The 17,753-nt window shown below is 33.3% G+C and overlaps 1 protein-coding gene across 6 annotated transcripts; it reads right to left on the bottom strand.

Moving 5' to 3' along the window:
• Positions 1–209: 209 nt before the first annotated feature.
• LOC127874065 (uncharacterized) lies at positions 210–17,275 on the bottom strand. Of its 6 annotated transcripts, XR_008046601.1 has the most exons (6): positions 16,949–17,275; positions 15,363–15,445; positions 13,977–14,072; positions 11,819–13,724; positions 9,591–11,481; positions 210–894 (listed from the first exon to the last, which is right to left on the bottom strand). XR_008046601.1 is itself a non-coding variant. In XM_052418178.1 (4 exons), exons 2-4 carry the CDS (start codon positions 6,711–6,713, stop codon positions 4,812–4,814), a joined length of 372 nt encoding a protein of 123 aa, XP_052274138.1. In that variant the 5' UTR covers positions 6,714–6,721; positions 16,949–17,275; the 3' UTR covers positions 4,637–4,811. The 6 variants fall into 6 exon arrangements, 3 of the variants coding, with proteins under 3 accessions (XP_052274138.1, XP_052274141.1, XP_052274140.1); XR_008046599.1 differs by lacking the exon at positions 210–894 and having other exon boundaries at positions 8,816–11,481; XR_008046600.1 differs by lacking the exon at positions 210–894 and having other exon boundaries at positions 8,817–11,454.
• Between the last annotated feature and the right edge of the window lie 478 nt (positions 17,276–17,753).

A 17,753-nucleotide genomic window follows, 5' to 3' on the forward strand; every position in this document is an offset into this window, starting at 1 on the left:
ATGTATGAAACAATATTTAAATTAAATATGTTTATTATATGACCTTATATAAGTTCTGCAAAAATGCCTCATTTGATTGACTCAAATATTATTCACATCAAAATAAGCATACGAGACATAACGCAAATCAAACAATACATTTATGACTTTATTAGCTATAAGCCGACTACAAACATGCGAGTGCTGCATTATACCATAACAACCATGGTGAATTAATCAACAAATGAATACAATTCGTTCTTAAAACTAAAAAATAATGTTTTTGTTTTAGGCCACGCTATTTGTCAAACCGAATGAAGGAGAGGGGGAGGCGGCTTATTTGTTTAATTCCTTTTTTCCATCAGAAAAAAATATTCACGATGTTCACGTACTATGAAGTTTTTTATCCTAAAAGTAGAACTGCCCATAAGCATGTAGATTGAGAAGTGTAAATTTACTTTGTCCTTACTCTGACATTATAAAATAACTCATGCATTTAATCCCCTGAAACAGGTAAACATCAGAAAATTCATTCACACGCATGGCAACTTCCACTTCACTTAAATTGTCTTAAATACATTTATTGCATTTTCAAAAATAATAAAATCTGTAACTTTAAACAATCATGAACGTTTCACAACGAATGTGGCGAGGCCTGAGAAACAAAATAGTTTAGTAAACTAGCAAAACGACTTGATAACAATGCATTTAGATGCGCCAGTGACTTAGTCTACGGCGGTAGGTCAATCTGAATAATGATCAGTATTTATTGTTATAATATATGAATTCCAATTCTACAACTGTGATACCATTACACATGTGCTGTATTAAAAATATACAGTATGTATGCACTTGTTTGAGTAGAGAATGCCAAAAACGGGTTAACGTTAATAATGAACTTACATTAAATTCTACCTGTCGAAATAACAGATTATATTTTAAGGAAAATAGTCACTGGAATCGCTTAGTTTTCCATTGCAAACCAAACACCTTTTTTCAAGATTTGAATTCACGTATTTTGTTCAAACTACCTTTATGTAAACCAACTTATGTACCTAATTTTTGCATAAAATATGATAGAAAGAGTGTATTTTAAGCACTGAAAATTTATGCCGATGTGTCAACCATATATTATTTGTTGAAAACAATATAAAAGTTATAATTAATGTTGTTATACACGTATAATCACCGCTGACTTTGACAGCATTATCATTTTATAAAAACACTAATAATTAAATATGTACCAAAGCAAACACTTATCAAACACGTAGTTTAATATTATTTTGCATCATTTACATTATAGTATATATACTTACTGGGGAGTGCACATGTGAATCAATTGTTAGACCCTTGTTGGTGCCAACTTAAAAATAATATGTACCAACAGGGAAATTATAACAGTGTGACTCAATTCTGAAAATAAACATACCAATTATATACACAAAGCAAATATGTGAATTGATAGTTAATGTGAATATCTACACGCAAAACAAATGCACAAAAGTCTGTGTAGGAAATTATTGTAATAGTTAACAACTATTTAATCAATTCTAGTGCGATATTTACGCAATAATTTACATATTGGTAAATTTTTACTTTAAAATAACTATTAAGTACTCAACTGCAAGTCAGACACCTGTCATTCAAAACAAATTTTGTAAAATTGACAAAATATTCATTTGTATTCTTCACATTGTAGTAGTAGTTTAGCAGTAGTTTTTTTATGTTATTTACATTTATCTTATTATATCTAAAAGTGTTTGTTTGTTATGCTTGAACAAAATGTTTGTTTCCATTTATCCGACTGATTTTTTTGTGCCTTCTCTGAACGTTTAGCCTTCTAGATTGATTTGTTATCATGTTTGCTATATTCATTCATATTCACCAAGTTTGGGGTAAAAAATAACTTGTATAGTGAGTAACTCGTAGAAACTCGTAATTGAAAGTACAAAGAAACACTCTTTGGCCGAACTATATACCAATCCTAATTGGTTCGGCGATATGATTATGAACAAATATCGTTTTTGACTGAACCGTATTAATAAAACATTCAAATACAATAAGCACACATATATCGTTTTCGAAAAGAGTATATAGAACAAGAAAACACACAAAACACATGTGGCAACTTCATCCTTTAACGTATTCTCCTAAATGTGCATTATATGTGTTATATTTTTTTAAGTTAAAAGTCCCCGTCGCTTTTTTGTTTCAATAAAATGTATGCAACAGTCTTTGACATTTTTCCAACTTCTGTTGTGAAGGTCATTCTCACTTTCAATACATGCAAGTAATGATTTTTTCCCTGGTAATTTACCAATTATCAAAAAACGATCTAAGTGTCTGTGAACAGCTCCTGTTTTCGTCTTCACTCCGTTGCTTTTTGGCTGCTTGTTTTGTTCTCCTGGTATTTGAAGTACCCTTTTCTGTACATGGATAATAAAACACCATATGACGTCGCTAACTGCCATGTGTAAGATATCCATATTAAATATATATACTTCAGTACAATTTTTCATAGCAAAATTACGACAAAAGCGTCCAGGTACTTACGGCACCTGATAATGACATCGATGTCACACGACAAATTTGGAAACATTATTTTGCCTAATGAATCAAACAATTACATGTAAGCCAATCATGTTCTAAGAAACATAAGAAACTTGGAGATACATAACTTAAATGCATTCACATGTGTATGCATACCTTTGTCTGTTATTTTTGGTTGACTGGTGCTGGGAAGCAGAGTTTCAAGATCTTCAGTATTTTCATTTTCTGATAATTCAGAAGAATATTGTTCATCTTTCGTGTAAATCACAAGATCAAAAATTATATATAGTTTATAATATAACAATGATGGAAACAACCGAAGCACACCAAATAAATATGCAGTTAGTGCATTGAAATTGAAAAATTAGAAGTAGCCAATGTAAACCTTACTGAGCACAAAATGAGTGTAGACTTTAAATTCCGCCTTACCTGGTCGTCTCCGATAAAAAAGAATTACCTTGCATAACACAAGTATATTTCAGAAAATGTTTGTAATTCTTTTTATCACTTCAGATAATCAAGTTCGGTAATGAGCCCATTATTAACATTAAGTTTACTGCATGAATTTAACACTAAAAATGCGACATACCTACAATACATTCGTCGTCCACATCAATATCGTCTAGCAAATTGACAGAATTTCTGGTAATTTGTCCACTTTCCATCATCATGAGCAGCTTGCTGACTTTGGCAACCTGCATGGTTCCATCTGGTAATCTGTAGAATTATCTATGTACCCGAATGTCGTGACCAAGAAATTTAGCTAGAATGTCTATTTCATTTTCAGACAAGTTAAAAAGCTGAGTCATTGTGGCAATATGTTTCCTTAACTTTGTAGAACGAAGCCTTTTCGGATGTTCAGCTCCACAGTCAATTGCAATTGAACGTAATACATCTGTCCCACGAATATGCGATGATGCAGATTTTGTTGGGAAAAGATATTTACTATTTAAACAGTTTGTTAGAGAATTTCTGCTGCGTATGAGCAGGTCGATATTTTCTTTCACCTGTCTTGGAAACAGTACTGCAGCTATTTCGACCTCGTTTTGCAATAATCTCTGTACGGTAAAAATAACGGCACAGGTTTTTTTCCAGTTTTGTTAAACATCCATCTAATTCTCCATCGTCATTTGTCGATTTGTTTTTTTAATATTCTTCGACTGTCATTTTTGACACATCGCCTTATCGTTTCGATTAAACACAAGCAGATTTCAGACAATTTATGCCATGCTTGCCTTTTCTCGCAATTACTTGCTGATTCTTGTAAGGTATTTGCATGTGTTTCTGCTTCATGTCGTAAGTATTCAGACATTACTTTGACATCATTTGCCAATGGCAACAGTTCTTTCTGACTGTTCTGCTTAGCCTCATGAAGTGTTCTTAAGGCATTGGAAGACACGTCATCCGTCCAATTTATTTGAAATAGTTTGGAAAGCTCCTCAGCCCTTGTTTGCAGATCCTGGTTGTTTGTTTCGATTCCTTTCGAAATTAGAATTTTTAGACATTTCTGAAGCGTTTTGCCAATCTTTAAGGCTAATGATGGTGTAGCATAAGTGTTGGTGTTTCCGTCGAAGCCTGCAACGTTTTTGCAAGATTGTGTAATAAATTTGAAAGCATCTGGATACATGAAATTCTCCAAAGACTTTTCAACATTGCCTGAACATGATCGCATGTCTTTCAGCAATCTACCAACTTCTCTTAACTTCTGTCTAATATAATTGTGTTGCTCTTCATCATGGCCCCTTTTTGTACAGAGTTTTTCACCGAATGCAAGGATTGTATTATCACTTTTGACTTTGCGACTTATTTCGTCGTTTCTCATGGACTCGATTACTCGTCTTAAAATAGTGCTTCCTTCTTTTGATTTTGGTAATAGCAGGCTGCTCTCTAAAGCGAGTCGTTTTCTTGATCCCGCCGCATTTGTAAACTTACATTTTTGAGTGTGCCTCCACAGGATTTTCTTCGGGTAATACCAATAACAGTAAGGACAAGGTCCATACTCGTCTGCAGCTACGCGTTGATTGTGACGTTGTCTGTATGACACAAACAGCTGTCCTTGGCCATCTCGCAATACTTAAACATTATGGAGATGGTTCCCAACGTTCCTTATTTTATCATACATTTTTTTATTTTCTGCTGAATTTTCCGTATTTAATAGATCTTTCACATCTTGCCCATCTTTATGCTGCGAAAGCAAATGTTTTTTTTAGTTTTGTTTGAGCCTTTTCGCAAAACATGCAATAAAATCTCTTATCGTAATGTCTGTATTCACTGTTATTTGTTTAAGCGATGGTGATGTTGGTTTTGTGTGCCTCTGCGGATGATTCGTCACGTTCACGAGATTGCAAGGATTCAACAGGAGGTAGTGTTGACGCTGTCTTCTTTTGAAATCTTTGAATGTTTGGTATGAGTTCGACAACTATCGACTCATCTGACGATGCATCGCCTTCTTCCGGAATATAGTCTTTGTCATTGTCACTATCCTGTAAAATAAAGTTGTTTTCCTGTGTGTGAGATCATATAAAAATATGAAAATATCACAACATCATAATTTGTTGTTGGTGAACTACATCCATAAAAATGTGTAAGTGTAACATAACACTTACCAGAATGCATGTCTTAATTACAGTTCGATACTAGAGCTTGAAAAAAATCGGAACTATATATAATCTTAAATTAAATGTTTAAATGTGTGTACTGTATTGCAATCACAAAATCGTTATAAGTTTACGTACATCGATATCCGATGATTCACTGTTCAACATATTTTCTGCTGCATCTTGTGAATTGTACTCGTGTGCAGTGTCGCTATGTTCTTTAGTTTCGGTACTCTGCAACACAATTCAATAAGACAATAATAGAGTAAGATTCATACATCCACGTTCCTTAGTATCAGTTGAAATTGCAATTCTTTAGTAGCAGCATTTTCAATTGATATCATCACTCATGTGGCTTTTTATTATGATGTAGAAAATCTAAGTGACATGAGAATTTTGTGTAAATGTTTGCAACCGATGGTATAATACAAGTTTAATTCACCTTCGTCCAAAATAGTTTACTTTTGCTTATCTTACATCACATGTTTTATTTTTTGCCGTTCACTGTCATTGGGGAAGATTTGAAACAGATTGATAACTTGTTTTGTCGACATAATAACAAACTGAAAAACACCCATAGAACATTTTTAAAGGTTGCATTTAAATGATCAATTTCAACAAAACGGTTTCAAATTTAACATATCTTTGATTATTTATCTTGAACGTATCAAGCTTGTTTAAAGATTGGCTGAATACACCGACGTAGTAAGTCTTAACATATACCAGGTTGTTCCAAACATGTTATCAAAGTTCAAAAAAGTATACAAGGAATATTTTTTTACAGATACTAATAAGACAAAATGTATGCACGGTTAAATGAAAGGTATTGTACTTCTCTGGACAAATGTGTTGGAAGAAAAAAGAACTGGTGAACGGACTGTGGTTCACGGTAAATCCTGTATGTATTGTGCGGTGGTTGGTGTAAAATGAACTATCCTTTCTTACCCATGTCAGAATGTATCGTATAGCAAAATATCGAGTAGATGCTATTGTTTTTTTGTCGTTAAGATAAAATATCAACCAATGACCATATGTAACACGCAATTTAAATTTCTTAATGTCTCAGAGTTTCATACACAGTAATTGGCAGCGTATAAGTCTTACACTGAAAATAAAAATTAATGATATTACACTTCTTGGATAAGCGTGATAACGTTTTTGTGATTATGATGAAGTCGATGTTTATAAACTACAGTGGTTAATACACATGCGCACCAGTTTCATTGACAGGTGTAAATTCTAAATTATAGTGTATATGAAGATTTTGAAAGACAAGTAGTTCAAAGTCACTACAACTGGTAAACAATATTTTATTCTTTTAAAATTCGCATAACATTTTAATATAATGATCATCGACGTACGTGTTATGTTAAGCCCAAATACCAATTAGCATCACCCGGAATAAATATTGGCACAATATAATTTAAGGCAAAATTACGCCTATTTCACTGAAGACTAAACCAAACCAGAAAATACGCCTTAGTAGCTTCGACATAGTGAAATATTACAAACCGTCTCATCGACTTCTTCCGTGTGTACGGATGTTGTTTGTCCTGGTTCCTGGCTGTCCGTAGATCTAGTAGTCATTGTGTTGCCTATTCACAACAACAATAAAAAATGGTATAACACATAATCTAGTCAGAGTTAAAAAGTTCGTTATTCATAAAAACATTTAGTACAACACATTGACATTAATTCCTTGTACACAAATTACATTAATTTCATGATATACATAATATGTATTTCACTAAGGAGCCATAATTCTTACAAAATGCTGTTTACAGTAGTCTGCTCTTGTTTATAGATTGGGGTCATGTTGGTAAAGAAGTATGCAAAATATAAAAGCAATATGTCAAGGAGCATAGAACATATTTGAGGTGGTACGTAAACTTTAACAAAGATTTATCAATAATATGCATATTTTAAGTGGAAAAACGGGGCCATAATTCTTACAAAATGCTTGTTACAGTTGTCTGCTCTTGTTTATAGATTGGGGTCATGTTGGTAAAGAAGTATGCAAAATATAAAAGCAATATGTCAAGGGACATAGAAAATATTTGAGGTGGTACGTAAACTTTCACAAAGATTTATCAATAATATGCATATTTTAAGTGGAAAAAAGTGACCATAATTCTTACAAGATTGTTACAGTTGTCTGCTCTTGTTTATAGATTGGGGTCATGTTGGTAAAGAAGTATGCAAAATATAAAAGCAATATGTCAAGGGACATAGACAATATTTGAGGTGGTACGCAAACTTTAACATTCCAACGCTCACGCTAACGCTCATGCTAACGCCGACGCCGGGGTGAGTAGGATAGCTCCACTATATATATATAGTCGAGCTAAAAACTGCCTAGAGCTCTACTTTGTTTAACGTATATTTATAAAATATATTCTTGAAATATGTACCGTAAAACAAGCTTTGTAATCAAATGATATTTATATAAATCGATCTTAAAATTCGTCTTTCAGTATTACTTTAACGTTTACATAAAAGCGCTTTTTAATAGTAATTAAAAATTATAAACATAATTAAAAAACTTACCTTAGTTTAATGCGTTTGTTCGCTCGAAACTCCATTTTTCCAACTGACTTTCACTAAATGATATAAATACCGAGTGTATGATTTTTAAACAGCGCAACCGGGGAACTGTTATAAGCCTGGATACACACTCGATTGTAATATGGTCAAGATTTGTGTATATTTTGTGCATGCCACAAACCCGCTAATCGGGGAAGGCGTTGGATTTCTAATATAAATTGACAGTTTGGTATTTCATTCACGTAGATTAGAGATTTTCGCCTAAAACCAACCGGGGAATTCCCCGGTTGGTAGGTGTTCCCCGGTTTGTTGGTGTGTATTCATACGATTTTCCCCGGTTGGTAGGTTTTACAAACTCACACACACACACACACACACACACACACACACACACACACACATACTTGTAAAACCTTCCAACCGGGGAAATGTGTTCTAAACCTACCAACCGGGGACCACCATTTCCACATATTCTAGAAAGCTGAAAGTGATAAAAAACAGACAGGTTTCGAACCTAAAATACGATTTTGACATAACAATTATGATAAATAGGGTAATAAATCAAAGAAAATTTTACATGCACACCGGGGAATTATGTGCGTACCAAATGAGGAACTGCGATGTGTGCCAACTGGGGAACGGTGTATACCAACAGGGGTACTAAGTGCGTACCAACTGTGGAACTTCAATGTGTACCAACAGGGGAATGGTGTATACCAACAGGGGAACTTAGTGCGTTCCAACTGTGGCACTTCAATGTGTTCCAACTGGGGAACGGTGTATACCAACAGGGGTACTATGTGCGTACCAACCGTGGAACTTTAATGTGTGCCAACAGGGGAATTGTGTTAACCAAGAGAGGAACTTAAGCGCGCTATTACTGTGGAACTTCAATAATGTCCAACGGGGAACTTGCGTTTACCAACAGGGGTAATTGTGTGTAATCATGGTACTGTTGTTGATAGGACAATGGCGTGCACGTTCATGGATAATATTTAAGTTAGTACAAAAATTGAAAAGAATATGTATGAAACAATATTTAAATTAAATATGTTTATTGTATGACCTTATATAATTTCTGCAAAAATGCCTCATTTGATTGACTCAAATATTATTCACATCAAAATAAGCATACGAGACATAACGCAAATCAAACAATACATTTATGACTTTATTAGCTATAAGCCGACTACAAGCATGCAAGTGCTGCATTATACCATAACAATCATGGTGAATTAATCAACAAATGAATACAATTCGTTCTTAAAACTAAAAAATAATGTTATTTTTTTTCAGGCCACGCTATTTGTAAAACCGAGTGAAGGAGAGGGGGAGGCGGTTTATTTGTTTTATTCCTTTTTTTCCATCAGAAAAAAATATTCACGATGTTCACGTACTATGAAGTTTTTTATCCTAAAAGTAGAACTGCCCATAAGCATGTAGATTTAGTAGTGTAAATTTACTTTGTCCTTACTCTGACATTCTAAAATAACTCATGCATTTAATCCCCTGAAACAGGTAAACATCAGAAAATTCATTCACACGCATGGCACCTTCCACTTCACTTAAATTGTCTTAAATACATTTATTGCATTTTCAAAAATAATAAAATCTGTAACTTTAAACAATTATGAACGTTTCACAACGAATGTGGCGAGGCCTGAGAAACAAAATAGTTTAGTAAACTAGCAAAACGACTTGATAACAATGCATTTTGAAGCGCCAGTGACTTAGTCTACGGCGGTAGGTCAATCTGAATAATGATCAGTATTTATTGTTATAATATATGAATTCCAATTCTACAACTGTGATACCATTACACATGTGCTGTATTAAAAAAATACAGTATGTATGCACTTGTTTGAGTAGAGAATGCCAAAAACGGGTTAACGTTAATAATGAACTTACATTTAATTCTACCTGTCGAAATAACAGATTATATTTTAAGGAAAATAGTCACTGGCAATCGCTTAGTTTTCCCTTGCAAACCAAACACCTTTTTTCAAGATTTGAATTCACGTATTTTGTTCAAACTACCTTTATGTAAACCAACTTATGTACCTAATTTTTGCATAAAATATAATAGAAAGAGTGTATTTTAAGCACTGAAAATTTATGCCGATGTGTCAACCATATATTATTTGTTGAAAACAATATAAAAGTGTTAATTAATGTTGTTATACACGTATAATCACCGCTGACTTTGACAGCATTATCATTATATAAAAACACTAATAATTAAATATGTACCAAAGCAAACACTTATCAAACACGTAGTTTAATATTATTTTGCATCACTTACATTATAGTATATATACTTACTGGGGAGTGCACATGTGAATCAATTGTTAGACCCTTGTTGGTGCCAACTTAAAAATAATATGTACCAACAGGGAAATTATAACAGTGTGACTCAATTCAAAATATAAACATACCAATTATATGCACAAAGCAAATATGTGAATTGATAGTTAATGTGAATATCTACACGCAAAACAAATGCACAAAAGTCTGTGTAGGAAATTATTGTAATATTTAACAACTATTTAATCAATTCTAGTGCGATATTTACGCAATAATTTACATATTGGTAAAGTTTTACTTTAAAATAACTATTAAGTACTCAACTGCAAGTCAGACACCTGTCATTCAAAACAAATTTTGTAAAATTGACAAAATATTCATTTGTATTCTTCACATTGTAGCAGTAGTTTAGCAGTAGTTTTTTTTTATGTTATTTACATTTATCTTATTACATCTAAAAGTGTTTGTTTGTTATGCTTAAACAAAATGTTTGTTTCCATTTATCCGACTGAATTTTTTTGTGCCTTCTCTGAACGTTTAGCCTTCTAGATTGATTTGTTATCATGTTTGCTATATTCATTCATATTCACCAAGTTTGGGGTAAAAAATAACTTGTATAGTGAGTAACTCGTAGAAACTCGTAATAGAAAGTACAAAGAAACACTCTTTGGCCGAACTATATACCAATCCTAATTTGTTCGGCGATATGATTATGAACAAATATCGTTTTTGACTGAACCGTTTTAATAAAACATTCAAATACAATAAGCACACATATATCGTTTTCGAAAAGAGTATATAGAACAAGAAAACACACAAAACACATGTGGCAACTTCATCCTTTAATGTATTCTCCTAAACGTGCATTATATGTGTAATATTTTTTTAAGTTAAAAGTCCCCGTCGCTTTTTTGTTTCAATTAAATTTCTGCAAAAGTCTTTGACATTTTTCCAACTTCTGTTGTGAAGGTCATTCTCACTTTCAATACATGCTAGTAATTCTTTTTTCCCTGGTAATTTACCCATTATCAAAAAACGATCTAAGTGTCTGTGAACAGCTCCTGTTTTCGTCTTCACTCCATTGCTCTTTGGCTGCTTGTTTTGTTCTCCTGGTATTTGAAGTACCCTTTACTGTACATGGATAATAAAACACCATATGACGTCGCTAACTGCCATGTGTAAGATATCCATATTAAATATATATACTTCAGTACAATTTTTCATAGCAAAATTACGACAAAAGCGTCCAGGTACTTACGGCACCTGATAATGACATCGATGTCACACGAAAAATTTGGAAACATTATTTTGCCTAATGAATCAAACAATTACATGTAAGAAAATCATGTTCTAAGAAACATAAGAAACTTGGAGATACATAACTTAAATGCATTCACATGTGTATGCATTCCTTTGTCTGTTATTTTTGGTTGACTGGTGCTGGGAAGCAGAGTTTCAAGGTCTTCAGTATTTTCATTTTCTGATAATTCAGAAGAATATTGTTTATCTGTCGTGTAAATCACAAGATCAAAAATTATATATAGTTTATAATATAACAATGATGGAAACAACCGAAGCACACCAAATACATATGCAGTTAGTGCATTGAAATTGAAAAATTAGAAGTAGCCAATGTAAACCTTACTTAGCACAAAATGAGTGTAGACTTTATATTCCACCTTACCTGGTCGTCTCCGATAAAAAAGAATTGCCTTGCATAACACAAGTATATTTCAGAAAATGTTTGTAATTCTTTTTATCACTTCAGGTTATCAAGTTCGGTAATGAGCCCATTATTAACATTAAGTTTACTGAATTAATTTAACACTGAAAATGCGACATACCTACAATACATTCGTCGTCAACATCAATATCGTCTAGCGAATTGACAGAATTTCTGGTAATTTGTCCACTTTCCATCATCATGAGCAGCTTGCTGACTTTGGCAACCTGCATGGTTCCATCTGGTAATCTGTAGAATTCTCTATGTACCCGAATTTCGTGACCAAGAAATTTAGCTAGAATGTCTATTTCATTTTCAGACAAGTTAAAAAGCTGAGTCATTGTGGCAATATGGTTCCTTAACTTTGTAGAACGAAGCCTTTTCGGATGTTCAACTCCACAGTCAATTGCAATTGAACGTAATACGTCTGTCCCACGAATATGCGATGATGCAGATTTTGTTGGGAAAAGAAATTTACTATTTAAACAGTTTGTTAGAGAATTTCTGCTGCGTATGAGGAGGTCGATATTTTCTTTCACTTGTCTTGGAAACAGTACTGCAGCTATTCGACCTCGTTTTGCAATAATCTCTGTACGGTAAAAATAACGGCACAGGTCTTTTTCCAGTTTTGTTAAACATCCATCTAATTCTCCATCGTCATTTGTCAATTTGTTTTTTGAATATTCTTCGACTGTCATTTTTGACACCTCGCCTGATCGTATCGATTAAAAAGAATAGTTTAGCACAAGCAGATTTCAGACAACTTATGCCATGCTTGCCTTTTCTCGCAATCACTTGCTGATCCTTGTAAGGTATTTGCATGTGTTTCTGCTTCATGTCGTAAGTATTCAGACATTACTTTGACATCATTTGCCAATGGCAACAGTCCTTTCTGACTGTTCTGCTTAGCCTCATGAAGTGTTCTTAAGGCATTGGAAGACATGTCATCCGTCCAATTAATTTCAAATAGTTTGGAAAGATCCTCAGCCCTTGTTTGCAGATCCCGGTTGCTTGTTTCGATTCCTTTCGAAATTAGAATTTTTAGACATTTCTGAAGCGTTGTGCCAATCTTTAAGGCTAATGATGGTGTAGCATAAGTATTGGTGTTTCCGTCGAAGCCTGCAACGTTTTTGCAAGATTGTGTAATAAATTTGAAAGCATCTGGATACATGAAATTCTCCAAAGACTTTTCAACATTGCCTGAACAAGATCGCATGTCTTTCAGCAATCTACCAACTTCTCTTAACTTCTGTCTAATATAATTGTGTTGCTCTTCATCATGGCCCCTTTTTGTACAGAGTTTTTCACCGAATGCAAGGATTGTATTATCACTTTTGACTATGCGACTTATTTCGTCGTTTCTCATGGACTCGATTACTCGTCTTAAAAATAGTGCTTTCTTCTTTTGATTTTGGTAATAGCAGGCTGCTCTCTAAAGCGAGTCGTTTTCTTGATCCCGCCGCATTTGTAAACTTACATTTTTGAGTGTGCCTCCACAGGATTTTCTTCGGGTAATACCCGTAACAGTAAGGACAAGGTCCATACTCGTCTGCAGCTACGCGTTGATTGTTACGTTGTCTGTATGACACAAACAGCTGTCCTTGGCCATCTCGCAATACTTTAACATTATGGAGATGGTTCCCAACGTTCCTTATTTGTTCATACATTTTTTTATTTTCTGCTGAATTTTCCGTATTTAATAGATCTTTCACATCTTGCCCATCTTTATGCTGCGAAAGCAAATGTTTGTTTAGTTTTGTTTGAGCCTTTTCGCAAAACATGCAATAAAATCTCTTATCGTAATGTCTGTATTCACTGTTATTTGTTTGAGCGATGGTGATGTTGGTTTTGTGTGCCTCTGCGGATGATTCGTCACGTTCACGAGATTGCAAGGATTCAATAGGAGGTAGTGTTGACGCTGTCTTCTTTTGAAATCTTTGAATGTTTGGTATGAGTTCGACAACTATCGACTCATCTGACGATGCATCGCCTTCTTCCGGAATATAGTCTTTGTCATTGTCACTATCCTGTAAAATACAGTTGTTTTCCTGTGTGTGAGATCATATAAAAATATGAAAATATCACAACATCATAATTTGTTGTTGGTGAACTACATCCATAAAAAATGTGTAAGTGTAACATAACACTTACCAGAATGCATGTCTTAATTACGGTTCGTTACTAGAGCTTGAAAAAATCGGAACTATATATAATCTTATATAAAATGTGTAAATGTGTGTACTGTATTGCAATCACAAAATCGTTATAAGTTTACGTACATCGATATCCGATGATTCACAGTTCAACATATTTTCTGCTGCATCTTGTGAATTGTACTCTTGTGCAGTGTCGCTATGTTCTTTAGTTTCGGTACTCTGCAACACAATTCAATGAGACATTAATAGAGTAAGATTCATACATCCACGTTACTTAGTATCAGTTGAAATTGCAATTCTTTAGTAGCAGCATTTTCAATTGATATCATTACTCATGTGGCTTTTTATTATGATGTAGAAAATCTAAGTGACATGAGAATTTTGTGTAAATGTTTGCAACCGATGGTATAATACAAGCTTAATTTACTTCGTCCAAAATAGTTTACTTTTGCTTATCTTACATCACATGTTTTATTTTTTGCCGTTCACTGTCATTGGGGAAGATTTGAAACAGATTGATAGCTTGTTTTGTCGACATAATAACAAACTGAAAAACACCCATAAAACATTTTTAAAGGTTGCATTTAAATGATCAATTTCAACAAAACGGTTTCAAATTTAACATATCTTTGAGTATTCATCTTGAACGTATCAAGCTTTTTTAAAGATTGGCTGAATACACCGACGTAGCAAGTCTTAACATATACCAGGTTGTTCCAAACATGTTATCAAAGTTCGAAAAAGTTTACAAGTAATATTTTTTACAGATACTAATAAGACAAAATGTATGCACGGTTAAATGAAAGGTATTGAACTTCTCTGGACAAATGTGTTGGAAGAAAAAAGAACTGGTGAATGGACTGTGGTTCACGGTAAATCCTGTATGTATTGTGCGGTGGTTGGTGTAAAATGAACTATCTTTTCTTACCCACGTCAGAATGTATCGTATAGCAAATATCGAGTAGACGCTATTGTTTTTTTGTCGTTAAGATAAAATATCAACCAATGTCCATATGTAACACGAAAGTTAAATTTCCTAATGTCTCCGAGTTTCATACACAGTAATTGGCAGCGTATAAGTCTTACACTGAAAATTAAAATTAATGATATTACACTTCTTGGATAAGCGATAATTAACGTTTTTGTGATTATGATGAAGTCGATGTTTATAAACTACAGTGGTTAATACACATGCGCACCAGTTTCATTGACAGGTGTAAATTCTAAATTCTTTGTGTATATGAAGATTTTGAAAGACAAGTAGTTCAAAGTCACTATAACTGGTAAACAATATTTTATTCTTTAAACATTCGCATAACGTGTGCTATAAAATGTTAATATAATGATCGTCCACGTACGTGTTATGTAAAGCCCAAATACCAATAAGCATCACCCGGAATAAATATTGGCACAATATAATGTAAGGCAAAATTACGCCTATTTCACTGAAGACTAAACCAAACCAGGAAATACGCCTTAGTAGCTTCGACATAGTGAAATATTACAAACCGTCTCATCGACTTCTTCCGTGTGTATGGATGTTGTTTGCTCTGGTTCCTGGCTGTCCGTAGATCTAGTAGTCATTGTGTTGCCTATTCACAACAACAATAAAAAATGGTATAACACATAATCTAGTCAGAGTTAAAAAGTTCGCTATTCATAAAACCATTTAGTACACCACATTGACATTAATTCCTTGTACACAAATGACATTAATTTCATGATATACATAATATATATTTAGGCATGTGTAGTAATAACAAAATCACTAAGGAGCCATAATTCTTACAAAATGCTGTTTACAGTAGTCTGCCCTTGTTTATAGAGTGGGGTCATGTTGGTAAAGAAGTATGAAAAATATAAAAGCAATATGTCAAGGGACATAGAAAATATTTGAGGTGGTACGTAAACTTTAACAAAGATTTATCAATAATATGCATATTTTAAGTGGTATGCAAAATATAAAAGCAATATGTCAAGGGACATAGACAATATTTGAGGTGGTACGTAAACTTTCAAAAAGATTAATCAATAATATGCATATTTTAAGTGGATAAAAGTGACAGTAATTCTTACAAGATGCTTGTTACAGTTGTCTGCTCTTGTTTATAGATTGGGGTCATGTTGGTAAAGAAGTATGCAAAATATAAAAGCAATATGTCAAGGGACATAGACAATATTTGAGGTGGTACGCAAACTTTAACATTCCAACGCTCACGCTAACGCTCACGCTAACGCCGGCGCCGGGTTGAGTAGAATAGCTCCACTATATATATATATATATCAAGTTTACAATGCAAACAAGCACACTCGAGTGAAATGTAATGACTCTAGATGCGCCCTGTGTGGTTATATTATTGAAGGGAATTCTTTTGATTTTAATGGCAAAATGTTCAAAATAAAAACTAATATGTCATGTGATATACAAAATGTGATTTATGTATTATTATGCAATGGATGCAGACAATATTATATAGGCCAAACTGGCGATAAACTTAGAAATAGGCGATCAGTCCATGAACAACAAATGCGAGACCCCTCAACAAGACAGATGCCTTTAAGTAAACATTTAGATGAATGTTCACATAATGAACCAAAATTTAAAATATTTCCATTTTATAAGCTATTTTCGAACAATATTTCAGCTATGTTAGCAAAAGAACAACATTTTATACATGTATTTAAACCCAAATTAAATTTCATTTAATATTTATTGACGTTATGACGTCATAATTGATATGACGTTATCTCCATGACATTTTGACGTTGTAATATATTGTATTATGCCCTGATGAGCTATGCGAAACGCGTTGGCTAAATCAATATATATTTAAAATCCCAGACACGTTTTTTTACTTTAATTATATATATATATATATATATAGTCGAGCTAAAAACTGCTTAGAGCTCTACTTTGTTTAACGTATATTTATAAAATATATCCGTGAAATATGTACCGTAAAACAAGCTTTGTAATCAAATGATATTTATATAAATCGATCTTTAGAATTCGTCTTCCAGTATTACTTGAACGTTTACATAAAAGCGCTTTTTAATAGTAATTAAAAATTGTAAACATAATAAAAAAAACTTACCTTAGTTTAATGCGTTTGTTCGCTCGAAACTCCATTTTTCCAACTGACTTTCACTAAATGATATAAATACCGAGTGTATGATTTTTAAACAGCGCAACCGGGGAACTGTTATAAGCCTGGATACACACTCGATTGTAATATGGTCAAGATTTGTGTATATTTTGTGCACGCCACAAACCCGCTAATCGGGGAAGGCGTTGGATTTCTAACTTAAATTGACAGTTTGGTATTTCATTCACGTAGATTAGAGATTTTCGCCTAAAACCAACCGGGGAATTCCCCGGTTGGTAGGTGTTCCCCGGTTTGTTGGTGTGTATTCATACGATTTTCCCCGGTTGGTAGGTTTTACAAACTCACACACACACACAAATACAAATAAAACTTACTGAACAATGCCAAGTTCCCCTAATACGTTCAAAAGTCAAACAATACAACCCACTTGTGTCAGAGCCTTTTCAAAACTGCTGCTTTGGACGATTTGTTAGAGAACGTTCGGCAAAAAATGTACATAAAGTAATTAATATTCATAAAGGCCAACAAATAAAAATATAGAATATAGCCATATCAACAGGTCTAAATATATCTTTTATCAAATTTGGGGTTCCGGAAATAACATCACCATATTCGGAGTGTCGAAACCTCAATGAATTGTTAAAGCGAGATTAAACGATTTTGTCAAATATTTATTAATTTATATAAAATGTGTAAAAAACTGATTAAACATATATTTTAATATAAATTAAAATAAAAGTTAAGAAGAACACGTGTCGAAAAATGCGAAATAAGCCAGATATTTAATTCTGAA

Source organism: Dreissena polymorpha, chromosome 3, assembly GCF_020536995.1.
Source record: "Dreissena polymorpha isolate Duluth1 chromosome 3, UMN_Dpol_1.0, whole genome shotgun sequence".
Lineage (NCBI taxonomy): Eukaryota > Metazoa > Mollusca > Bivalvia > Myida > Dreissenidae > Dreissena > Dreissena polymorpha.